General features: G+C 32.1%; 1 protein-coding gene across 11 annotated transcripts in view; it reads right to left on the bottom strand.

The window, feature by feature from the left end:
- The window catches only part of LOC115883629 (protein lap4), a 175,156-nt gene that overhangs the window by 43,141 nt on the left and 104,650 nt on the right, over positions 1 to 27,365 (bottom strand). For 10 of the 11 annotated variants that reach the window (XR_004050415.1, XR_004050416.1, XM_030901989.1 and 7 more), the window contains 5 exons: positions 26,652 to 26,959; positions 25,228 to 25,440; positions 21,141 to 21,329; positions 20,799 to 20,975; positions 10,419 to 10,988 (listed from right to left, as the gene is read on the bottom strand). Coding sequence is in view for 9 of the 11 variants with exons in the window: in XM_030901989.1 (XP_030757849.1) it covers positions 10,419 to 10,988; positions 20,799 to 20,975; positions 21,141 to 21,329; positions 25,228 to 25,440; positions 26,652 to 26,959 (1,457 nt within the window). In the remaining 2 variants the exon portion in view is untranslated. The remainder of the gene's footprint in view (positions 1 to 10,418; positions 10,989 to 20,798; positions 20,976 to 21,140; positions 21,330 to 25,227; positions 25,441 to 26,651; positions 26,960 to 27,365) is intronic. The other variant, XM_030901995.1, reaches the window with a different exon arrangement.

The raw sequence follows: 27,365 nt of genomic DNA, 5'->3' as shown, positions 1-27,365 counted from the left end.
AATTTTTACTAGAAAATAGCTCAGTTTCACAGGGTTTTACTGTTTTGTTTTCATAATTTGATCTTGAATATGCTACGATTTTGAATCACGATTTTGAGAATTTTTAAGACTTCCTGATTCATACAGTTCAGCTGGCTTTGCAGGTATATACTTTCTTACAGACTCTAGAAAGAAATTCTCCCTTTACTGGTACAGCAGCAGCCTCGTCATGTACCGTGAAATGGGGTGACTTTACCTTTTGGGGTGACTTTTCCAAATTCCGTCCGAAAATATGTTAGACGTAGCCGTAGCCACTACTTGAAAAGAACGCGTTATGTGTTATCGGTAAATTATGGGTGGAGGCGCCCCACGTCTCGGAACGTCGCTAAAAGCTTGCCGTCAGTTGCGATGTAGCATTTACAGTGCTGTGAAGCCAAATCTGCTTTTAAAACCTATTTTGTGCGTTTCAAACTTCTACGTGGCTGCAATAGTTAACCACGCTATATTGAGGTAAGTATTATGCAGAAGTTCGTTATAATATTGAGGGTGATGACGCATATTTTACGTAATTATGCTTTTAAATGGGGTGGCTTTGGTCTATCAATAAGAACAACGAAGAGGGCAAAGACACCCCATATAAGCAACTAACTTTGCCCATCCAGTTTTTTACTTTTTTTATATATATATTTTTTTAATAAACAAAAAAGCGTATTATTGTTGTGTTGTCCTTATTACCACTTATAGCATAGACCATGCGCATTTGAGAAAATACAACAATTTTTGAAATAAACACGATTAAAAAAAAATATACAGGGTGTTCCATTTAAGAAAATTTATTTGATACTTTAGAAAGTTTGGCGTAGAATTTTGAACATTCTGTATGATTTAAGACTACGATATTTATAGCAAAGTAAGTATAGACCATCTAAAGTAAATACCTAAAATAGTTTTGATTTCAGGACAGTTCTGGTATTTATAATAATTTTTTAACGAAGGTTGAAAAACAGATATTTTTTATTTATTTATTAATATGTCTAAAACTGTCGAATTATATTCATTCATATCTTAGGATTATGTAAAGTGATCTAAAAGGAAGCCAAAAATGTAATAACATACAAGGTAAAAAATCATTCCGAACCACTCACACTTTTTTGAGCCATTTTTCTGAAATACATCTTTGTACCATGTTATCATTTTAGTTTGACCCACTTTTAAAAGCTTATAACTTTTTTGTTTGTCGGGTTAAAGCAGTCATTCAAAAAACATGTTGTAGCAGTTTCAGCCAAGTTTTTGCGAGTGTTGTCAAAAATGACAGTAGGTGTCACATGTCAGATTTTTAAAACTAAAAAAAACTTTTTAAATGGGACACCCAGTATATTAGCAGCGCATTAGATAGTCCCCTTTTCTCCGAATTCAAAAATGTATCACACATTAACATTATAAACGTCATATTATGAAAAGCCTGTAGAAAATATTTCGAAAATGCATCGAAAAAGGTGGTCATGTAGAGCAATATAGATTATGAAAATGAATAACCTATAACTGTTTTTAATTCTATAGCTAGTTATTGTTGGTTAATGTGTTGTGCTACATTGATAAGGCAAGCTAACAAACATAATTTGGAAACAAAACCATTTATAACTATCTTGATTCTTTTAATTACCTAATTGTTTTTACATGCTTTTGTCAAGCTTGAATGAAATTAAGAAGAATGCACATGTGTGATACATTTTTGAATTCGGAGAAAAGGGGACTATCTAATGCGCTACTAATATACAGGGTGTCCCATTTAAAAAGTTTTTTTTAGTTTCAAAAATTTGACATGTGACACCTACTGTCATTTTTGACAACACTCGCAAAAACTTGGCTGAAACTGCTACAACATGCTTTTTGAATGAATGCTTTAACCCAACAAACAAAAAAGTTATAAGCCTTTGAAAGTGGGTTAAACTAAAATTATAACCCGGTACATACTTTAGGTTTATACTTAAACAAAATTCTCAAGTTTTTTATTTTAGGAGCTACAGATGCCCGACGCACTATTGCCGAACATTGTATAAGCGTGTGTGACGTCTGCTGTCAATTGCGGAAGACACCGGAGATTTAAACTAATTTGCTTAAAAATTAATTTTCTGTATATTTTTTTTCGATATATTAATAACTATTCTGCAATTCAGAGTGGAGATGAATCCAAAAGTTGGATGCACTAATATTGCAGTAGTTTTATTTATACCGGGTGCGTCTCAAAAATACCCCCTATAACTTTTTTATTTTTACAGATAAAACAACGAGATTTTGTATGTTAGTATATGACATAAATTGGGATTGATTGACGTATCCAATTGTTTTCGGTCACTTCCGGTTTCACCGGAAATGACTACAACTTTTGATTTTTAAATGGCACACTCGGTATTTTTTTACTATATTCGCTAGAAAATGACACTCTGAATCGAATGACATATCATATGTCAATTTTTGACATAGTCACTCACAAACAAATTCTATTTTAAATTTCAATCTAGAGTGATTGGGTTATCTAGGGTTGTGTTAAAAACACTAATTTTTAACAAAGTAAAACCTCTGAAGGCGGGTAGGGGGACAATTTTTTAATCAAGAAGCCTTGGAAAAATAGATATGATCGTCTAATGTTTTTAGTGTCTTGTTCTGGCCAGTTAGAAGATGCCCAAATCGTATTTTTAATCATATCTCAATTTTTTCAAATGGAACGAGGGTGGCTCATTAGCATATTTGGAAAAAGCATTTTTTACAAATAATTTGATACCACACACTTGGTATTTTGAGTCAAATTGTCGTTATGAACCGAATGTTACAATTTCAAATAAACCATATGCCAAAATGTCAAAAGTTGACATATGATGTGTCATTCTATTCAGAGTGTCATTTTCTATCGAATAAAGTAAAAAAAAACCGAGGGTGCCATTTAAAAATCAAAAGTTGTGGTCATTTCCGGTGAAACCGGAAGTGACCGATAACAACTGAATATGTCAATCAATCCCAATTTATGTCATATACTAACGTACCAAATATCTGAAAAAATAAAAAAGGGGTGAGCCACTTTTGAGACGCACCCGGTATAGATAGTGCTGCACTATCTATATAAATAAAATTACTGCACTGTTAGTGCATGGAATAAATAAGTTTATGTTCTATAAATAGTAAAATTAATGAAAACAATCATTAAACTCGATTTTTATCCACCTTCATGTACTGCGGGCCAGCAAATACAAATTTCTTATTCGGTTTATTTTAATTGGCTGTTTGAACACAAGTAGTAATACTTCCTTATTTGTTAATTTACTTTATTATTTTATTTCACTGTTTGAACCCACCATAAAGATAATCGATTAAAAAAATTTACCAAAAAAATAAAAATAAACTGTAATTTTCTAAAAAACTCACGATTAGCATAGAAACCCTTCTACCTTTCCTTTTCGCCCTAGTGATCCTCACTATCTCCTCTTTACCCAATTTCACGTTTTCACTTTCTTTGTCATATTTTTTGTTCAGTCTTTTGTAAAATTCGTCTTTACCGCCCAGCGACGTGAAAAACCCGAATCCGAACATATTTTCCAAGAGAAAAAATCTTCAAAGATTCAGGAAAAACTACCAAAATTCACGAAGAACGTTACAAAACTACCGAAGTTCAAGGAAACTCGCGGAAAACTACATATCGCGTGACTCTAGCTGGTTTGCAGTACTTTTTACGTTTTGTGTGTGCGGTAAACAATTCGATATTAAATTTGGTATGAAATATTTAAAAACCGCTTAATGGCAAAGGTGTTTTACGTAGGCTTATCTAGACTGTATCAACATAATACGTTGTTTTGAATATGCACGTATATAGGACGGATAATGCTACTGTTTTTGTTTAATCTATTCTATTTGTTTTTATGTCGTCGCTCCTTACAGAAAGCTAAATAGTAGCGATGGGAACTATCGAATGAATTAGACTATCGAATGGTTATTGAATGAATGATTTCAACTATCGAATGGTTTTATTCGAATAAAATCATTCATTCATTTGTATACTAAAGCATATGTGACAACCTCGCCGTGCGACTAAATGGTTATCGTTGAGCCACGACTATCGAATGCTTTTGATAAATGAAAAATGAAATTTAGTATTCGTTTGATTTTTGTGTGCGTCAGTGCATTATTAGTTCTTCCAAACTTCACCTTATAAATACTGTGCTATTTTTGCGTTTATTAAAATATATAAAATACTAAAATAGTAGTTTTTTTAATTGACGATTGTGTGCGTGTGCAGGTGTCAAAATTTTTCCGAAAATTTGTGTGATTTTCCGTAGCCCGATCTTTCAATTATTTTATTTTATATGGTATATATGGTCTATTTTTTAATGGGAAATTTTGAGAAGTAGCAATTTTTAAGAAAGATGAGATGAACTTGAAGTTTTACACGTGCCAATTTAAAAAAAAGTTAACGATGTTTGTATTTTGTTTATGCTAATTCTCTTACATGTAGTTTTTTGCGAAGAAATATTTCATTTATTTTTAAAGTAAATGCCAGTAAAAGTAAATATTATTTTTAAATAATAATATAAAGTACCTAATATAAATAATTTTGATTTCTAATTTTTCATTTATATTTTCCTTCCATTACACTGCATGCTTAGAAAATTAATAAATGTATATATTTCATGATTTTAAAGTTTGTTGTTAATATAACAAATTAGCTCTGTAATTATTATTATTTAATAAACCAACGATGCCAAAAAATTAAGACTATATTATTTTTAAATATGATCTAATATAAATAATTTTGACATCTAATTTGTTGTTTATATTTTGCTACTACGTAATAAAAATGTTTATATTAAATTATTTTAAATTTTGTTGTTAATAGGTATAACAAATTATTACTGTTATTATTATTTTTATTAAACCAGTCTTTGTTTAAAAACATTAAAAATCATTTTCCTACATCCAAAATATTTTATTATCTAACCTAACCTAACAACAGAATATTAATAAAAAAATGCAAAATATATAGACATACTATCCCTAACTAACTAAAGCCAAACAATAATATTCTCTTTGCTAATATCAACTAATACCAATATATGGCAACAGCGCCCTTCATAATGTATTTTCTGTGTAAATACTAGCACCTCAATAAAAAAAATAATGTGTCCTTATCTTTATATGACTCCGCAAAAAATCAAAGGTGCCGGCTTCTTTCTAGCATTGCCACCGACCGCTGTCGGGTATCTCGGAAAGAAACCTACGTCGCCGGGCGACAACTAAAATCCAGTTAATATTTTATTATAATCGATCCTGACGAATAAATGAATGAATTTTATAAATGAATGGTTTTTGCTGCCGAATTACTAGAATACAATATTTCAAGGCAGATGACGCATCTATTCGATAATTTTTATTCGAATAGTTTTCAACGAATGTTTTTTACTAGCTATCGAATTATTTGAATGAATTGCAACTATCGAATGTTTCGATAGTATTCATTCGATAGTTCCCACTACTACTAAATAGTATAAATAATGTACGTAATTCGTCTTCTACATATTGGTTGAGCTTGCATTAGAACTACAATAACTATTTTTATATTTTTTTAAAGCTAATGCCTTAATTAAGGTTTCCATACACTTTTTGTTACTAAAGATTGCTACACACAGATATGTCCTAGTCCTCTTAGTTTCTGAAATACAGGGCGATCTTGAAATTTTTTTGTCTCTCCCCATATTTTGGTTACCCATCGAAAAAATGAAAACTTATCGAAAAAATGAAAACTGGGTTCAGTAGAGTTCTTCGCGTAGAACCTAGTGGCGTAACTAGTTTTTCACTGAGAGCTGTAATTTTCGAGAAATGACTAAAAATTATAAAAAGTACTAGTAATTTTTTCGAAGTACACCTACGGGCGGTGTACTTTGGTACAAATATCGTATTGTATTATTACAAATAACCAGACCCGCTACAGTAAATACCTAATATAGTTTTGGTTTCTGGACAGTTGTTGTAGGTATTTGTAATAATTCTATAATTAAGGTTTCCATACACTTTTTGTTACAAAAGATTGCTACACACACATTTGTCCTAGTCCTCTTAGTTTCTGAAATACAGGGCAATCTAGAAATTTTTTTGTCTCTCCCCATATTTTGGTTACCCATCGAAAAAATGAAAACTTATCGAAAAAATGAAAACTGGGTTCAGTAGAGTTCTTCGCGTAGAACCCAGTGGCGTAACTAGTTTTTCGCTGAGAGCTGTCATTTTCGAGAAATGACTAAAAATTATAAAAAGTACTAGTAATTTTTTCGAAGTACACCTACGGGCGGTGTACTTTGGTACAAATATCGTATTGTATTATTACAAATAACCAGACCCGCTACAGTAAATACCTAATATAGTTTTGGTTTCTGGACAGTTGTTGTAGGTATGTGTAATAATTCTATTAAGGAAGGTTGAAAAATTTATATTTTTTATTTATTAATGTCTCTGAAACCCAGTGGCGGCTCGTCAGGGTAGGCAAGGTAGGCGGCGCCTACCCTAAAATTTTGGCAGAATTTAAGCGGTTTATTACATTACATTATTTATTATTAATGTTGCCAATACATAAGAATACTGTTAATACACGGAAGTGTGTTGTAATAATTAATATTGTTTTAATATTTGTGGTTTTGTATATTAAAATATTCACCACCCCTGGTGTACGCTGACTGAATATTTGCGAAACCTCAAAAATGTTCATTTTTCAATTCTCCATCTAACAAAGAAAGAGATACAGGGAAAAAGAAAAGTTAAAAAACTTAAAAAAAAGAAGAAAAACTATTTTATATTTTAAAAAGTTTGGCACAGATATTTAATTAATATCTTTGAAACTATCAAAACATAATGAATTAGGATTCTAGGATTTCTTAGGATTATGTAAAGTGATCAAAAAAAAGCGAAAAATTCAATAATATACAGGGTGTTCCATTTTGTGTTTTCGATAAGTTATAAGATAACCGAGATAAGGGGTCGAAAAATGCAACATTTTCAAATTCGCCCTGTATTTCAGAAACCAAGAAGGTTAGGGCAAATCTGTGCGTAGCATCTATAGTTTCATAATACAGTAATACAGTAATGTATAAACCGCATCTTTGTATCTCTACCCATAAAGGAAAAACCCCATAAAATACACGAAAATGGGACACCATGTACACAAAGAAAGAAGGAACTAATCTGGTATGAAAGCAATGTTTTGTGGAAGTCTATTAAAAAAAATCAAACGTTTTATTGTAGATTATACTTCATAAGAAAAATTAATTTGCAAGTAAAACACCGTATGGTTCCAATATTTACTTCTTTAAAACTGGGACACCCCGTATAACTTTTAGTGTATTTATGCAATAATTAAAGCTACAACTATTTGATACTCTTGTAATTATAGACCGTTTTAATGCTACTTCAATCTCGTTATAAACAAAAAATATGTCGTTTTCGCCAATGCACTGGTTCGACCTGTTTAGATGCCGACATTCCAACGGAAAAAACATGCGAAAAAATTAAAACAGAGCTGTTAAGTAACGGGAACGCCCTGGTAAAACACGTCGACGAAATTTGTTTTATTTATATCAACAAGTAAAACGGTTACGTTTGGTGTAAGAAACACATAGAGGAGTCAACAACCCTACAATGCTGTTTAATAGAGAATTTTATACAGGGTGTTTCTTAATGATATGCTATTAAATAAAGGGGTGACTTATGTCCTAAACATTTTAACTCTTGTCTATTACGCTGTACTGTTCGGTCGCTCTCAAGGGTCGGGTAAAGCGGGTGTGTGGCCGAAGGAAATATATATTATATTTCAGAAATCTGCCTAAGGCTTAGCCCGATCCTGTCGTCTTAAGCCACAACCAAAATCCCAAACACACTTGCTTTCATTAAGGCTTGATTAAGGTTTGCAGAGCTTCAGCATTTGCCGTAAAATAGCGAGCAATTAGTTACAAAACCATATAAATTATATATCACTGAAATCACAAAACTGCAATCTATTTCCCTATTGTAACGGAATTTTAAATTATGTTTTTATTTTCGAGAAAATTTAGTCCAAACATAAAGAATATTTTCTGGATGTTTTACCATCAGTTAAGTTGTCTAAAAATGTGCTACAATACGGATATAGTATAATCCGTATTTATTTACATTGCTACTTTTTCGGACGAGTGAAATGGGCTTTTAAAACTTGAATTTATTAAAATTTAATACTTTCTAACGAAGCACTTCTGTATAGAGGTAAATTGTGTCCAATTATTTTGTTATTTGTTGCTAAAATGTTATGAATAAAATACCTAGTAGTTCTATGGCCAAGGAACACTTGTACAACCTGTATATTAATAAAAAAATATATTTTATGTTTCTATATTATGACGTCGCAATCTTGAAAGGTTATCAAATATCATAAAATAATGTAATTAGGGAATGCTACCCCGCACCAAAATCTCAATCCCGCAAACCTGCGGGATTAAAGCAATCAATCCCGCGGATCCGCAAAATTGCGGGACTGTAAACAATAGTCATACATTTGGTCCTAAATGGTACAAAAGGCATTGTACATTTTGCATAGGCCCACAATATATTGATATAGCGTGTATCTTAAACTAGCTGTACAGAAATTTGGACCGATGTATACAGGGTGTTCAAAAAATATATTTAATATTAAATAAACTTAAATTTTATTATAATTTATCTACTTATTTTATAAATAAAAATATTATTCTCATGTTGAAGTTTTTTTTTAACTTGTGTTAGTTATCTGCTTTTAGATATACTCTATATCAATAATTTTTTGGCATATGCAGAATGTACAAAGCTTTTTGTACCATTTAGGACCATACGTATAACTAAAAATGCATATTTTTCGAAAAAAACGTCGTATTTTCCTTAAAACAAAAAAAAAATAAAAAAAAACATCAAGTTGTTTATTCTAATTTCAATACAGATTAGTCGTACTTGGTAAAAATTTCGATTTTTTAAAAATTGTAAATTTGCGGTAAAAGATTCTTGACCAAAATTTCACACTCTTATAAAACACCCTGTATACGAGAATTCGCTTAATATATTTTCGAAAACCACATAGCATCTTAATCACAATAGATGCGTCTAAAACCTGGGTGTCCAAACTGCATCCCAAAATCTTTTTTAGTTCAAGAGATATTCAACTTTAAATTTACCCTAAAATTTTGCTTGTCCCGATAATTATGTCCGGCAGTTTTTTAACGAAATTGTCCACAAGTACTAGTTAAACGCTTTTCTTCACTTACGCACATACGCCAGAAAGACATCTAACAATGTTTGTTTCACTTAATGGCCAAGCTGTAAGGGGAATCCCCCGGGTTCCGAGCGTCGACGCATCGGCCCGGAACGAAGCGGTTTGACCTTGATCGAGATCGATATAGAATCCAGTAGTAAAGTGTCGATCCCGCGGATCCCGCACGGTAAATCCCGCAACTTTGATCCCGCGGAATATCAGAGGGATCCAGCATTTGCGGGATTGCATTCCCTAAATGTAATATACTATAATAAAATACTTGCATTTTACTTTATACGAAATGCATATAAATAATTTGAATATCAAAATATTTAAACGTATTCACTATCCAAATATTAAAATAATATTAGCATGATAATAATTATTTACATTCTTTAACCATGTATATTTAGTAGATATTTAAGTAGATGAGATTGATGATATTTTGTTATCGCTCATAAACCTCGCTATAACCAATCCTTTATAACCAAAAATAATTAAATAGAAACCAAATGAGAACCAAGTTAGTTAACATGCAAAATTAATACAGGATGCACGAAAAGTATGTTTTATACAGTATGATTAAAAGGACAATGAAATGAGCCAGCTATAAATATGAAATTTTCATGTTTTGAACTTATACACGTCTTATGACATCAAATAAAAACAATGTCATATTAGACCTAGAAATATCACTTTGAGTTTCAAATCTATCACTGAAGAATCTTTAGAAGGGCAGCTGTTTTATTTGTCATACATTAGAACTACAAAAATCTAAAAATACTTGTTATGTACTTCTAAACTATTTATACTTTTAATATGATATCAACTTACACAGCACCGGCGGAGAATGCACCCAGCCAATAGTTGAAATAAAACAAAAAGTAGAGATAATAACATTTAAAAAGTAATATTTTAGCATTCGACTGGACTCAAATTCCTTTTAATCATACTGTAAGATAAAATAAAAGATCTATTTACAAAAAGTCACCTCGTCAGTAGGCATTCTACTACCAACCAGCAACTACTCGACTCTAAAGGGAAGACTCATTATGAAAAGAAAGAAAAACTCAAAAAATGAAGGAAATATTATCAAAAAAACACTACGGGCGTTGGAGGGCGGGTCTTAATCCTAGCCCACTCCCCTTCCTACCTCGATGATGAGTGGCGCCACCCATTTATTGTCCGTGATGCGCGTCACCACAGTTTCCGTGAACGTGCTTTTCGTTATCGTCTCGGTGACACGCCCGGGACCGGTGGGGGCGGGGGGTAACTCGATCGGGTCCGGTTTACGAATGGTCACGGTCGTAACCGAAGCGGCACCCCCGTTGGCCGTCGGCGGGTCGGCGGCGTCGTCTGAACTGCGAGGAGGCGGAGGAGTGGGAGGCGGCTTGGGAAGGAAGTGGGCGGGGATCATGGCTTGGAATTCCTCGTTGGTGATGGGCCGGGGCAGTACCTGATCGTCGCTTTCGATCGACGACGTGGGCGTGGCCTTCTTGTGATTGTTATTGGTCATCGTGGGCGCGGCTGCAGGCGGGGTCGGCGCTAGAGGGGGCGGCGCGGTTGTGGTGGAGCCGTTAAGGCGACGCGGGGCGGGTTTGGGCACTTCTTGGATAGGGGGCGTGGCGTTGTGGGCGATGCCGTTCGTCTTGGGTGCGTCTTTAACGGTCGATGGGGGCGTGGTTACGGGCGTTGGAGGCTTTATTAGATCGGGAGAATTGCTCTGAAAAAGAATATAATCATATTTTAATCATGTTCTAAAAATGATATGAATACATTATTTATCTCTCCAAATAATCCTATATGGGTATTTCGCCACTGCAAGAAAATCTACAAAATATAATAGTTATTTTTTGTAAACACTGCTACGTTGTTCCAACAGAGACTAATTGTCAGCAGTAGGTTACAAATGCTTAACGTTTCGGAAAGTTTATCTCTTTCCGAAGCAAAAAAAATACAAAGATTAAAGAAAAAAACTATTTAAAATATTTAAATGCAACTATTATTACTTGGATATAACCTTAGTCTAAGGATATAACTTATTCGAGAACATTTAGTTTTTTTAAAACAGATACATCTACAAAAACCGTTGACATTCTGCAGAAATGTTTAATTATTTTATTTATCGTATTGTTATTTGTAAGCCACTGGTGACAATTAGTCTACGTTGGATTAACGCAGCCAGCAGTGTTTACAAAAAATAACTATTTTATTTTGTAGATTTTCTTGCAGTGGCGAAATACCCATATAAGATTTTTTTTGGAGAGATGAATCCGCCACATAGGTATAGACATTTTTTAAATTATTTATGTTGTAATTTGTAAAAAAAAACACCTCGACTAATTAGTAGATAAATTCATTTAAATATAAATTCGTTAATGGATATTGTTCTCTATTTTTTAAACATTTAAGTGTCAAAAATATAATAATTGGCGAATAAAAACCAGGACCCAAATAATTAATAGTTTTTGTAGCTGTCAATTACAATTTTGCGATGATGGTCAACTACTACAGCAATAAAGACAATTATAGTAATTTATTTTAAAAAAGTAGGTAACAGACTGCAATAGGTTCAATAACATTAAACAAACACTGCAATGATGTGTTATTCTAAAAAACATGTACGTAGTTGAAAGAAAATCAAATAATTTCATTCCAATTACGGTGGATCCTAATGTAATTTAAATATTTACTGCTGTTTACTGTTGACAGGCGAGTATTGAGCGGCAAAGTAAATTATGTGGCGGGTTCATCTCTCCAAAAAATCCTTTATGGGTATTTCGCCACTGCACTGCAAGAAAATCTACAAAAATAGTTATTTTTTGTAAACACTTCTGGCGTTAAACCTAAACGCAGCTTGTCAGAAGTTATGTTTACAGTAATACAAATTTGCCTAACAAAGAAAAAAATGCTTAACGTTTTTTAACTTGATATAATGTCATTTTAACAGAACCTCAACGGTTTCTTGTAGACGTATCTGTTTTAAAAAAGTAAAGCGTTCTCGAATAGTTGAATTTAAATATTTTAAATAGTTTTATTTCTTGATTTTTTGTATTTTTTTGCTTCCGACGACGGAAAGAGATAACTTTCCGAAACATTAAGCATTTTTTCCTTTGTTAGGTAAATTTGTATTACTGTAAACATAACTTCTGACAAGCAGCGTCCATTTAGGTTTAACGAAAAAACGTGTTTACAAAAAACAACTATTTTATTTTGTAGATTTTCTTCTAGTGCAGTGGCGAAATACCCATAAAGGATTTTTTGGAGAAAGTAAATTACTTTGGGACTATATTTCCAACGGATCTAGTATAAAAGTAATGAAATTGTCATTATTAAACTTTTATATCACTGTAAAAAATACCAGATGAGGTTTAATTTTATACAGGGCGGTCAGAATTGTATTCGGAAAACTTCGGCAGCATGTTCTGCAGATAAAAATAAGTAAAAAAGTTCGCATAAATTTATCTATATCCTAGTTTCGGAGATACAGGGTATATAAATTTCATTTTTATTTCGATTTTTTCGAAATAATTTCTGAATTGACGTCGATATTTGGATGAAAATTGGTGTTTTTGACTTGATTTCAATGTCAATATGAGCCACCTGCATGCTTTTTAACTGTTTTAAAACGGTAGACCTGATGATAAGCAAGGACTCAAAGACAGTCAAAGCTGTAGTAGGTCTACCAACAGGGCATTGTAAGCTAAATAGGCATCTAAAGCTGATGGGACTGACAGACGAAGCTATGTATATGTAGGTTCTGCCAATCTGAAAAAGAAACGACAGAACACATTTTATGTCGGTGCAACAGCCTGGCAAATGTGCGGTTCCCGGTAATAGGCAATGATAGGCCATTGCCAGGGAGCTACATAGAGGGTTCAGTCTCCAAGTTGCTAAACTTTGTGAAAGGGATAGGACTGGAGAATGTAATCTAAAGATCAGAAGAGGACCACAATAGATCTGAGAAGGTTGCAGTGGATCAGGCTGAAAGCCACCTCTAAAATTCTGTTTTGAAGAGTAATAACTTTTCGTCCATACCTGTATTAAACTACCGAGTGAAAAAATATACATTTCCGCCGTTTTTTACGCAAAGAAGGTTTTTTGGTTAGCTACGATCAACCGTTCTCAAGATATTTAGAAGAATGGAAATTATCAAAACACTTCATCACTGATAAGAAATAAACTTTTTACTGAAATGATAAATTTGGAAACATAAAAATTAATCCCAATTTTTTCTAGAAAAAATAATGATAAAACAGTTTTTGTTGAACCTTTGGCACAAAAACATTTTCAAATTTATTATTTAAGTCTATACCATAGATTTAGGAAGAACAGATATCACATTATGCATTTTAACCCGATCAAACATTCGGAGGTTGACTACGTACTGTAAAAACCAACTGAGATAGACAAGGCGACATTGCCACATATCAAATTTGCGCCTATCTACTTAGTTTGATTTGCAGAAAAGGTTACTTTAAAACCTTCACCGTATATCAATAAATCTCCATTTCTTAATTAAATTAATAGCTTATTTTTAAAGAAGCATGCGTAATAATATGTTATTAACCAGAGGATATATGCGTTACTATTAAAGGACATGTTTACTGTTTAATGTGCTGAAACGTCTAGAACTATTGGCAACGTCGCTGCTAGTCTTCCAGAATGAAATGAGCCGTCCGTCCCACCACCCCTCGCGACGGCCCATGGTCCGTTATAGCGTACTACGTTTAGCTTATGGTGTGTTTGAAGTCGGAATCAAGTCCAAAGTGAACTTTTCAGTGTTTTTCAGTAGTTTTTGTTTTTGTTTAATGTACTTTTGAATCTGCGAATTTTCAATATGGTACGACAGTGTCAAATGTGTGGACAAATAAGCTCAAATTACCCGAATTTGGCTTTCCACAGGTAGGTATTGTTTCCGCCGCGCCGTAATCGTACATAGGCGTCCCACAAGGCAGCCTTTCACAATTAAAATAATTTCTAATTATATTTGTTGAATTTTGACCTACTAAAACAAGAACGTAGTAGCCGGTAATTGAATTATAATTTGTCTCAATTACTACCTAACTGTTGTAGATCATAACAAATTTAAATATAAACGTTACATTTGAAACTTTATTATAAGCCAGAAAGTGACATTTTTTTCTTAAAATTGCATCCTATTTTGGTCATTATATACGTTATTCTAAAGGAATTTTGCTCAATAAATAAACATAGGTGTTTACCCGTTCTTTTTTACATTTTATTGCTTTATTATATTTATATTATTGCCCCTTCGGCTTTGTTTAGACAATTTTTTACCACCGTACAAATACATCTTCCTAAAGTTATTTGTACGGTGTGTTTAACTTTTTTTAGAATGGGACGAACTGTAAATAATTCTTAGGCTACTAGTTTTATACATATCTATATAGAGAGTGACCCAGGCCTCCAAAAAAGCTTTTTACCTATTACGTTTTTGGTTTGTGATTTTTATTTCAATTTTTTACATAAGATGGGGGCCATTGTAACGCACATTTTCAAAATATTTTTGTCAATATACAGGGTGATTCAAACCGCAATACAAATGCTTAATACAGTTCATGAAGATTAGGACATTTAACTAAAATTTGATTATCTGATGAAGCTACCTTTAAAAGTAATGGATTTGTAAATAAACGCAATAGGTATTCATTATTATGCAGAAATCCCATACTGTAGCACACAGATTTTATACTTTTAATGATAAATGCCTTCTATTGCGAGACTAAAAGGCAATTGCCTCGTATCAGAGCCATCATAATACAAGAAGAAGACCGAAAGTCAAATCTTGTCTTATATTTTCAAAAAAAACACAATTTTCTCGTTAAATATTGATTTTAGGTATAGAAAGTTATTAATAAAACAAGATTAAAAAACTATTGCACAGTACTTCACAGGAAGCTATCGATTGCGAACTAACTAAATCGTTACTAATTAAGTACTAATTTTGAAAAGTTCTTTTTAAGATAAAAAAAGGTAAAGCTAAAACCTGAACTATCATTTGAGATTAAACGGGAAGTTCTAATTAATGTTGCCTATTCTAAACAAGAAAAATTTATTTATAAGTTAAGTTTTATAACATTCCTAATTAAATTTGGGCGAAAAGAATATTTCTGTTTGCTGTAGGTAATTTTCTCAGGGAAAATACGTAAATAAAAATGACTTTTTAAGTCAAAAAAAGTCAAATGGACAAGTTATTCCAAAAAAGGACTGTCCTTTTCAAAAAATGACAAGTGGCAACCCTAGGTATTTCTGGAATGGAAATTTAATGGCAAATCTACAACTTTGGTTTGAAAATATGTTCCGACCACCTATGTTTACAAAAATGTCTAAAATGTGCCTAAATGCCTCCATATTCTGAAAAAAAAAATTGAAAGAAAAGTCACCAACCACAAACCTAATATAGAACTGTTTCGGAAGATTGAGTCACCCTGTAAATATTCAAAAGTAACTGAAAGTTTATATAGAAGTAACTGAAAGTTTAAATTGAAAATCAACGTTGGAGTGATTTTCGAAAACTACTAACGTTTCAACATTAGTATATGTGAGATATTAATTGTATTATTATATTAGACCTTATAACAAAACTCATCTGACGAAAAAGTATTAATGTAGTATATTAATATGGAGTAAAAATTTTACTAATTACTTTACTTTTACTTTACTAATTAAATTCGTTTCAAAAAACGATACGCCACTGGCCATTAGAACAATCCAAATGCGCCTAGTTGCCGGGGTTGGAAATTTTAGACTTCTCTGTCTCTTCTGTCCTTGTTTAACACATTGGAATGTTTGATACACTACCAACGAGTATTTATGAATGAGATGTTCGGTCTATCTTTATAATGTCTTTGATCTATACATATAATAACTATCTAGTCAACATTTTTAATTTTTGTCAATGATGACATGTATCGATTATTTCGATTCCAAATATCTTAAGAACCATTACTAACTTATTATCCTAAACAATATTAAACGAAAAAAGCAAATAATAAAAAGACAAAACGCAGTAATGTCTCTATTATATGGACGATAAATTTCAACTTTAATCACGATCGAAACTGTCGAGCAATACAATCTGATTCAATTGGCAGATCTCCAAGTGCAGATATGGTTAATCTTAAATGATTTCGTTTCTTTATACCGTTTTCATCGTCAGGCTCCATTAGCCATGCGTAACAAAGTCGACAGCCACTATTTAAGATGATTTTACAATTTTATTTCGGTTCATTGGATAAAGTACACTTAATAATAAAATATGGAGCGATCAATTGAAATAGTTCGTTATTCTGATTTTGCTCAATAGGTTGGCAATAAATTTAAGAAATTCTAATATTTATCAGCTGTTATCACTAGCGTCAAAACAAACGAAAAATTAAATAATATGATTAATTTTTTGACGATATTTAAATTCGTTTTTCATAATAATGTGATATTAAACAAAACGGGGTGAGAAATAAATGGATTTAATCTGAAGCTGTTTAACAAATAAGTGTTTTAAAAATATAGGTTAGGTTAAGTGCTTGTAATAAATTTTGATAGTAAAACGCATTTTAAGGCATCATAAACTATCACGATCACAAATATTTTTAGGGGTAGTATATTTCGACCCCAGAAACACAATTATGAGGTTTTTACGCGAAATTTATTTTTGCAAATTTGGAATTTTTTGAAAAAATGTTAGTTTTTAGTTAAAAAACAAAATTTCTTGATAATATGGCAACATAGGTAGTAGATTAAATTTACAAGAAAGAAAACCCAGAAAAGATCCAATTATAATAATTTAAACAATTTTTTTTGGAAATTTTCAAAGTAAAGTAATTCGGTTATTTTGGACTTATTTGAAAAACCGTAAAGAGAAAATATGTTTCTTTTATCAAGAACGACCAGCCCTAAAAATATTTGCACTTATTTAAGACTCACCCTGTATAAGAATGCAGTCTGTCGAAAAAAATAAAGTTGAAAAATAAAAAAATTGATGAAAATTATTTTGATATTAAAGTTCAAATTTATTTAAATATAAATAAGCTCGCATCCGTTTGGATAATAACTGACATTTTACAAAAAAAAATATTTCACAGTTTTCTCTTTCAGTAGTTACTAATTTTTCGATAACTGGAATGTAAAGATTTTCCCATATAATAAAATGCTGTATCAAATTAAATGAAGTATCTTAAATTACCAGAAAACCATAATTACTGAAGTGTAATTAACAAAAATATGTAAGAAATAAACATATAGTGTAGAGTTTCAATATTGCAGTGTCCTAGATTTAACTTTGAAAATATATTTAGTATCCAACAAGGGCATCAAATAATGAATAAACAGGCTTCTCTTATTACAGCAATACTTAAAAAAATACAAATAAGTATGTGTGTTATGGCAATTATATTATATTTCTGAAGAACTATCGCATAATAATACAAAATGAGATATTTAAAAAAGTTATACCATGGATACAGTAACTTTTATACACAGGGTGGTCCGAACTGTATTCCGGAAAATTTGGCAGCATATTCTGCAGATAAAAATAAGTAAAAAAGTTCGTATAAATGCATGTCCTAAAATGCTTGAGAAATTATTTGAAACAGATCGAAATAAAAATGAAACTTCTACACCCTGTATCTCCGAAACTAAGCATTTTAAGACATATATTTATAGGAACTTTTTTACTTATTTTTATCTGCACAATATGCTGCCGAAGTATCCGGAATACAGTTCGGACCACCCTGTATAAAGAATTTTTAAGATATTGAAAACATGCAATACATATAGAACTTTACAGATAAATAATATAAATATGCAATAAATAAAATGTTACCTATGTTTCTTGAAAAATATCACAAAATTAAAGCTAAATTCGGTGCTAAAAGAAAGTTAAAACACGAAGACACAAGTTTTAGCACAAATAGAAGACTTTGAGAGTGGAGTTATCGAAGTGAGATAAAGTTCTGTCCAGTTTTTTTGGAAAAGCCGAATGGAAACTGTGTTGGGAAAGGGTGGAAAGCAGAGCGCGCACGTTGTCTGGATCGATTTCCAGAAATTGGGACAGTAAAGTTCGTTGTTGAAATCGCTGACACAATTGAATCAATGTGCTGTTATATGGCATCTAATAAATATGATATGTTGGGTAAGATTTTTTCAGAACCAGAAAAAATTAACTTAAGCTGAAAATATACTTCTTATTCTTTTTAGTTCATAGACGGTATTCCTAACAAAAAAGAGAAAAAATATTTTATTTGGTACTATGATATTTAACAAGATTTAACATTTTTTCAGCTTAAACGTTCCTTAAAAAACAAATTAAAATGTTCTTAAAAATTTAATAGATATTATCAAAAATGGCATAAAATGTTAAATGTCACAGTTGGTTGGTGTGACAGGGTGGTCCGAATTATACTCGGGAAAATTGGGCAGCGTATTCTACAGATAAAAATAAGTAAAAATTGGTCAAGTGCGAGTCGGACTAGCGCACGAAGGGTTCCGTACCATTCATTATCTATACAACCTTAGACACTATATTATTACAAACTTTTTTTCCCATTTAGCTGAAATTTTGAATGCGCGTATAAGTAATTTAAAAAAAAATGAAGAAACACATTACTAAAAATTGTATTAATCAATAATAAATATGTAAAAAGTAAAAATAAATATGAAAAAATTAAAAAAAAACGATTAAAAAAGTCGCCTTGACTAGGATTCGAACCTGCCTTACTACGGCTCCAACGTCATAGCAGCGTAAAGTCCTAACGCTTTAAACCACGCGGCCACCGATATAGTGAAAGTACTTTTTTATTTATAAACATTTATTTAATTCCGTTTTTAGTATTTGTTCTTATAGCGGCAACATAGATACATTATCTGTAAAAATTTCAACTGTCTAGCTATAACGGTTCATAAGATAGACCTATGTGACAGACGGACGGATAGCGAAGTCTTAGTAATAGGGTTCCCGTTTTTACCCTTTGGGTACGGAACCCTAAAAACTTTCGCATAAATTTATGTCCTAAAATGCTTCGTTTCGGAAATACAAGGTGTAGAAGTTTCACTTTTATTTCAATTTTTTCCAAATCATTTCTAAACTAACGTCAATATTTGCATCAAAATTGGCGTCTGGGGTGTTTTCTGATATGATAGATTTGACATCAATGTCAATAAGACTCTTACTTGTAGGGGGCACAACCTACATGTTTTCTAACTGTTTTGTAGATTAATAACTTTTCATCTGTACCTATATTAAACCACTGAGTGAAAAAATATACATTTTCACGGGTTTTTACATAAAAAAGTTCTCTTGGTCAAAATCGCTACGAGCAATCGTTCTAAATATATTTGTAATGGAAATTATGTCATCACTGACAAAAAATAAACATGTTGACTAGATAGTTATACTAAGGGCTGGCAAAGGTTAGTCTTGGGTCGAGATTTCCGTATGTAAGAAGAGTACAATGCGTTTATAATGTACTGAACAAAGAGAGGACAGTAAACACGTTGCCAAACATATGAAATAAACCGAGAAACTGTGCACATCGCTAAGAGACGTGGAAGAGGATATAGCAGATTTGTCGCAGTTGACCGGTCGACCCAATCAATACCTCTGTCAGTACTTAAAGTTCTAGGAAAAGGTGTACGTCATGCGTTCAGCTTCACGATTTAATTACGTCTCGTGATACATAATTTGTTCATTTATTAACGAATCGTTATAATTTTCCCTATAGCTTGAATTTTTTTAAGTGCAAGCTAGAAACACTTGCATTTTTGGTAAAAATAAGTGGAACTGAGTGGGTGTTCGATAGTGGTCGCGCTATTAGAACTCTGAATTCAAAAATCGATATCTCGAAATCTATTAGAAATAATACATTGTAGTTATTTCAAGATCTTTGTTAATATTTCTGCTGTATTTTCTTTGTAGACAGTATGTGAAAATCTTTATCAATAAAAAAATTACACGATTGCTGAAAATTGCTATGCTCTAAAACTAAATGGATGGATTGTTTACAATTTTTGAATAGAAAAAACAACCTTATCGAATTTTTCTTATGTAAACATATTGTAAAATATCCGATCTTGAAAATAAAAAAAAGTTTCAATATCTAAAGTGGTTCTTGAGTTATGGCCTGTTATGTGTTAAAAAGTTGAGTTTTTAAATTATCGCGATTATTGACATTTTCTCGTTATAAAAAAAATGACTCCCTAACGATATCCTTATAATTCCATTTCAGATGCTCGGAAACATGTCTAATGATTTTATCTAGTTATCTCTTGAAAAAAAAGTCTTTTAAAAATAAGCGGTTTGCGATCGTGATTTTACTTTACTTGATAGGGAAAGGCGTATCGGCAACGCCGCAACAGCACACCGTTGTGCGTCGCGTCGGTCGGTCGCATTTCTCTCACTCCGACTTAATAAGATCCCTATGCGATTTACTTCCACACATGTAAATGCCGACCCAAAAGTAACAGTTGCCAGCACGGTATGACTGAAATGATAAATTTGGAAATTAAAACTTACCTTTTTGCTCGAGTCGCTTTCCACAGATCGTCTGTAAGCACCGAATGGACGGTTTGCCATGTAACTATTGGCGCTGTACAACCCTGTATAGGGTTTGGGGAGACCAAACAACCTAGGGCTCTGTTGAGGCCCTGGCGACGGTGACGCACCAGGGGGGACGGGTTCATCAACAGGCACCTACAAAAATAAAAAAAATATCTGATTAAACTTCTCTTAAAAATATGTGAGTTAAGAGTATTGTTTGTTATTCAAGGTATTGGAATACATATTTATTGTAAAAATCAGAAATTTTAGTTGCATTTTAATAACAAAAACAACAAAAAACAAAATAAGAAAACTTACCTCACGTTCTACTGTTAGCCTGACGAATCTTTCCAATCCAGTGAGGAGATTGACAGCTTGCTGATGGGAAGCACCAGTGAGATCGACTCCATTAATAGAGATGACACGATCTCCTAGAGCTAACTTTCCATCTTTGTCGGCGACGCCTCCATCTGTTATTCTCGACACGAATATCGCATCGGAATCAGCCTGAAAACACGTTGAATCTATATATTAACAAGTATCTTTACAGATCATATTGAATTTGAAACATTAAATACAAAACAACTAAGGAAATCAAATAGTATTTATATTAGTAGTGGGAACTATCGAATGAATACTATCGAAACATTCGATAGTTGCAATTCATTCGAATAATTCGATAGTTAGTAAGAAAACATTCGTTGAAAACTATTCGAATAAAAATTATCGAATAGATCCGTCATCTGCCTTGAAATATTGTATTCTAGTAATTCGGCAGCAAAAACCATTCATTTATAAAATTCATTCATTTATAAAATTCATTCATTTATAAAAATTCATTCATTTATAAAATTCATTCATTTATAAAATTCATTCATTTATGAAATTCATTTATTCGTCAGGATCGATTATAATAAAATATTAACTGAATTTTAGTTGTCGCCCGGCGACGTAGGTTTTTTTCCGAGAAAGCGGTCGGTGGCAATGCTATGAAAGAAGCCGGCATCTTTGATTTTTTGCGGAGTCATATATAGATAAGGACACATTATTTTTTTTATTGAGGTGCTAGTATTTACACAGAAAATACATTATGAAGGGCGCTGTTGCCATATTTTTGTATTAGTTGATATTAGCAAAGAATATTATTGTTTGGCTTTAGTTAGTTAGGGATAGTATGTTCTATATTAGGGATACTAAGTTCTGCATTTTTTTATTAATATTCTGTTGCTACACTGCAATAATACTTGTTATTTTGGATGTAGGAAAATTATTTTTAATGTTTTTAAGCAAAGACTGGTTTAATAAATAATAATAACAGTAATAATTTGTTATACCTATTAACAACAAAATTTAAAATCATTTAATATAAATATTTTTTTTTTAAGTAGTAGCAAAATATAAACAACAAATTAGATGTCAAAATTATTCATATTAGATCCTATTTAAAAAATAATATAGTCTCTAATTTTTTGGCAACGTTGGTTTATTAAATAATAATAATTACAGAACTAATTTGTTATATTAACAACAAATTTTAAAATCATGAAATATAAACATTTATTAATTTTCTAAGCATGCAGTGTAATGGAAGGAAAATATAAATAAAAAATTAGAAATCAAAATTATTTATATTAGGTGCTTTATATTACTATTTAAAAATTATATTTACTTTTACTGGCATTTACTTTAAAAAATAAATGAAATATTTTTTCTTCGCAAAAAACTACATGTAAGAGAATTAGCATAAACAAAATATAAACATCGTTAACTTTTTTTTTTGAATTGGCACGTGTAAAACTTTCATTTTAATTTTCTTACCCCATAGTTTGAGTTCGATAACCATTTACTTAAATATGATTATACAACCACATTATTTAAATATGATTATTAAGTTCAACTAATTCATATTATTAAAACATCTAAAATACAAATATGTATTTTTAAAATTAATTGTAAGTTCATCTCATCTCTCTTAAAAATTGCTACTTCTCAAAATTTCCCATTAAAAAATAGACCATATACCATATAAAATGAAATAATTGAAAGATCGGACTACGGAAAACCACACAAATTATCGGAAAAATTTTGACCACCTGCACATGCACACAATCGTCAATAAATAAAATTAAAAAATAACTACTATTTTAGTATTTTAACTATTTTAATAAACGCAAAAATAGCACAGTATTTATACGGCGAAGTTATAAAAATTTGAAGAACCAATAATGCACTGACGCATACAAAATCCAAACGAATACTAAATTTCATTTATCAAAAGCATTCGATAGTCGTGGCTCAACGATAACCATTTAGTCGCACTGCGAGGTTGTCACATATGCTTTAGTTTACAAATGAATGAATGATTTTATTCGAATAAAACCATTCGATAGTTGAAATCATTCATTCATTAACCATTCGATAGTCTAATTCATTCGATAGTTCCCATCGCTAATTTATATATTTTAACTCTCTTTTTGACAATCTAGATTTTTCTGCTTTATTTTTACTAGTGGGGGGATAGCTCGAGCGAAAATTCGCTCGAGTATTCGGTTATTGAAATAACCGACACGCTCGATTATGAACGAGCGATGCAAGTGACGAGTACCAAGCGACGAACGCAAGCGATCCTAGAATGAAACAAATTAAAATCCGATTTTAATGTGACATACTCGATAAAAAGCGGAGCAAATTTTCTACATACATTGTAGGTAGCAAATTTATACGACGCCGTATATACAGGGTGTTTCAAAACAAATTCGAAAAACTTCAGGGGGTGATTCCTTGTTCAAAAAAAGGGTAGTTTGCTTCATAAACGTTGGGTCAAAAATCAACCATTAGGGAGATATCGCGGTACAAAGATGGCGGAAAAATAATGTTTTTATTTTTTATCTTGAAAACGAAAAGAGATAGACTAATGAAATTTTATGGAAGCATTACTGTTATGAAAACACACTTTCTGGTATTTTTTTCACTTTTTTAAAATGAGTGGCAGGGGTTGAAATAAGCTACCCCTAGAATTTTATTTTTTTTATAGAAAAAAAACTACCCCTATCATTCTTGTTAACGAAATTTAAAGAAAAATCTTATCAAACACATGCAAAAAAATTAATTTGGATAGTCTGGTTTGTTTAGAAACTTTTTTATCTCTTGTAGAAACTTTTTTATCTCTTGTATTTTTTTGATAAAACTCACCGATTTGAAACTAAAAAATAAAATGTAAAGCATTACATGTCAGGACAAAACACATTTTTAGACAAAGAATCTAGTGGGATGCTGTAATTTTTTAGGAAAAAATCTAGTTGGCCGCTGTCACTTTTTAGGATGTTTCTAATATTATTTTATTTTACATTACTCTACTGCAATACGTTATTATCTAGTTTTTTTTTAAAGCGCAGCATGGCTGGTTATAATGTAGGAATTCGGATCTTTGCCAAGAATTCTTACAATGTTCATCCTAGGAATGACCGCACAATGTTACATGTGTTAAGAATAACAGCTTTCTGCATATCAATGTAAGTAAGTTATCTAGTTATCTAGATTATTATTATTATCGTTATTATCACTAGATTCTTTATCTAAAAATGTTTTTTGTCCTGTCATGGTAATGCTTTACATTTTATTTTTTAATTTCAAATCGGTGAGTTTTATCCAAAAAATAGAAGAGATAAAAAAGTTTCTAAACAAACTAAACTATCCAAATTAATTTTTTTGCATGTGTTTGATACGATTTTTCTTCAAATTTCATTAACAAGAATGATAGGGGTAGTTATTATGGTAGTAACACCTTCCACTCATTTTAAAAAAGTGAGAAAATTACCAGAAAGTGTGTTTTCATAACAGTAATGCTTCCATAAAATTTCATTAGTCTATCGCTTTTCGTTTTCAAGATAAAAAATTAAAACATTATTTTTCCGCCATCTTTGTACCGCGATATCTCCCTAATGGTTGACTTTTGACCCAACGTTTATAAACAAACTACCCTTTATTTTGAACAAGGAATCGCCTCCTGAAGTTTTTGGCATTTGTTTTGAAACACCCTGTCTATTTGTATTTTTATTTTTCCGTTGCGTATCTGAGGGACAAAATTTTTCGATCTACATCGACAATGCTTTGAAATAAACTAAATCAAGCGATCAAGCGAATCGCTCGCCGCTTGCTGCTTGCCATTCATCACTGCGCACGCAACTTACAGTTTGGCGTTAACGAGTACTTACAATAAGCGACGGGTGAAAACCCGTATTTTTAAATACGAGTGATATTTCGCTCGAGCGATCGCTCGGTTATTGCAATCGCTTGAAACTCGAGTACTCGGTTTTTCCCATCACTAATTTTTACTAGCTTGTGTACTGAAGAATAATAGAGGCAAAAAATGGGTTATTTTTTATAAATAAAGGAATTGTCATACCTTAAAGGGTTGGCTTCCTTTACCACCAGCTATGCTGAACCCAAGTCCTCTGGAATCTCTAATTAAGGTTGTATGTACCAGGATCGTTTTGGTCTCCACTGAGTTCTCTACAGGAGGCAGTGGCGGAGGTGGAGTTATGTGATACGTCTCTGGTTTGTTATTACTGATCACTTCAGGCTTATTGCGAACCAGTCTAGTTACCTCCCGTAATACCTATTAAAAAAAAAATATATATATATATAACTACAAATTTCGTACGGGTAAGTAGAGCTAAAACCAAATATAGGAATTAAACCGAGAATTAAACATTATATACAGGGTGGTCCGAACTCTATTCCGGAAACTTCGAAGGCATATCCTGGAGATAAAAATAAGTAAAAAAGTTCGTATAGGTAGCTTACTAAAATGCCGTAAATATATGTCCTAAAATGCTTAGTTTCGGAGATACAGGGTGTAGAAATTTCAGTTTTATTTCGATTTTTTCCAAATAATTTCTGAAGTAACGTCAATATTTGGATGAAAATTGGTTTCTGGGAGTACTTTGACATGAGAAATTTGATTTTGATGTAAATATGACTCCTGTTTGTAGGGGGCGCCACCTAGATGTGTTTTAACTGTTTTGAAGAGTAATAAGTTTTCATCGATACCTGTATAATACTACTGACTGAAAAAATATACATTTCCGTGACGTTTTATGTAAAAAATGTCTCTTGATAAAAATCGCTACGAGCAACCGTTCTCAAGATATTTAGAATAGAAATAGTCTCAATACATGTCATTATTGCTAAAAAATAAACACGTTGAGTAGATAGTTATTTGACTGAAATAATAAATTTGGGAAATTTTAATTTTTTTAAATTAATCATAAAATTTTCTGCGAAAAAATGATGATAAACTAGTTTCTGTTGAATTTTTGGTACAAAAACATTTCAAATTTATGATTTCAATCTAACAACTATTTAGTCAACATGTTTAATTTATGTCAATGATGACAGGTATTGATAATTTCGATACCAAATAACTCGAGAACCATTACTCGTAGCGATTTTTATGAAGAGACCTTTTTTACGTAAAAAACGTCGTAAATGTATATTTTTTACTCAGTAGTTTTATACAGGTACGGACAAAAAGTTATTACTTTTCAAACCAGTTAAAAAATGTGTAGGTAGCGCCCTCTACAAGTAGGAGTCATATAGACATCAAAATCAAATTTCTCATGTCACAAGACTCCCAGAGACCAATTTTCACTCAAATATTGACGTTACTTCAGAATATATTTGGAAAAAATCGAAATAAAAATGAAACTTCTACACCCTGTATCTCCGAAACTAAGCATTTTCGAACATACATGTATACGAAGTTTTTTACTTATTTTTTATTCTGTATTTTTGATGGGATACAATATTACCAATACAATCACTCACCTCCAACACTAGTGTTTGCCCTGAGGCTTTGAGTACCTCCACCGCATCGTAGTGCGACACCTCCGTTACGTCCACCCCGTTCACTTTGACCACCTTGTCCGCCACCTTGAGCCCGGCCAGGTCCGCCGGGCCGCCGTCCGTCACCCGCGATATGAAGATGCCCTCGTCGTCGCCCTTGAAGGGCGTCGAGCCCTTGCCGCCCGCTATGGACAAACCAAGACCGGCGTTCGAGCGCTCGATGCGGATCTCGTACTTTTCTTCGCGCAGCTCGACCGTGGGGTCGATGGTAGTAGCCGTCTGATCGCCAGCTGAAAGAAAACAAAGAATTTGCTTTAATTAAAATTGCAATAAAAAAATATTCTTTTAGTTGACGTTTCCCAACAGATGTCGCCACACACCTTGACAATATGATCGAAAAAAAGGCGTTAGCGATGCCTTGAAATAAAGATCACTGTCATTTTATATGTAAAATTATATGGAGGTCATTGACCGTCATTTCCTAGCCAACTAGACGCAATTTTTTTCGATTATACGGTATTTGAGTGCTATTTATGTGATTTGATAATTAAGAAATTGGGAGGGAGATTTATTTATATTTGTACGTTTTATACAGGGTGAGTTTTCTACGATGTTCTCTATGGGTACCTCGGAAACTACTGGAGATAGAGTTGGTTAAATGGGGAAAGAATTGCAGTTTTGTGGGATCATAAATAT

The sequence above is a fragment of the Sitophilus oryzae genome, unplaced genomic scaffold (assembly GCF_002938485.1).
Source record: "Sitophilus oryzae breed Bouriz unplaced genomic scaffold, Soryzae_2.0 scaffold_1974_pilon_pilon, whole genome shotgun sequence".
Lineage (NCBI taxonomy): Eukaryota > Metazoa > Arthropoda > Insecta > Coleoptera > Curculionidae > Sitophilus > Sitophilus oryzae.
Note: the sequence above shows the minus strand (reverse complement) of the source record. Positions and strands in the feature narration are given on the sequence as shown.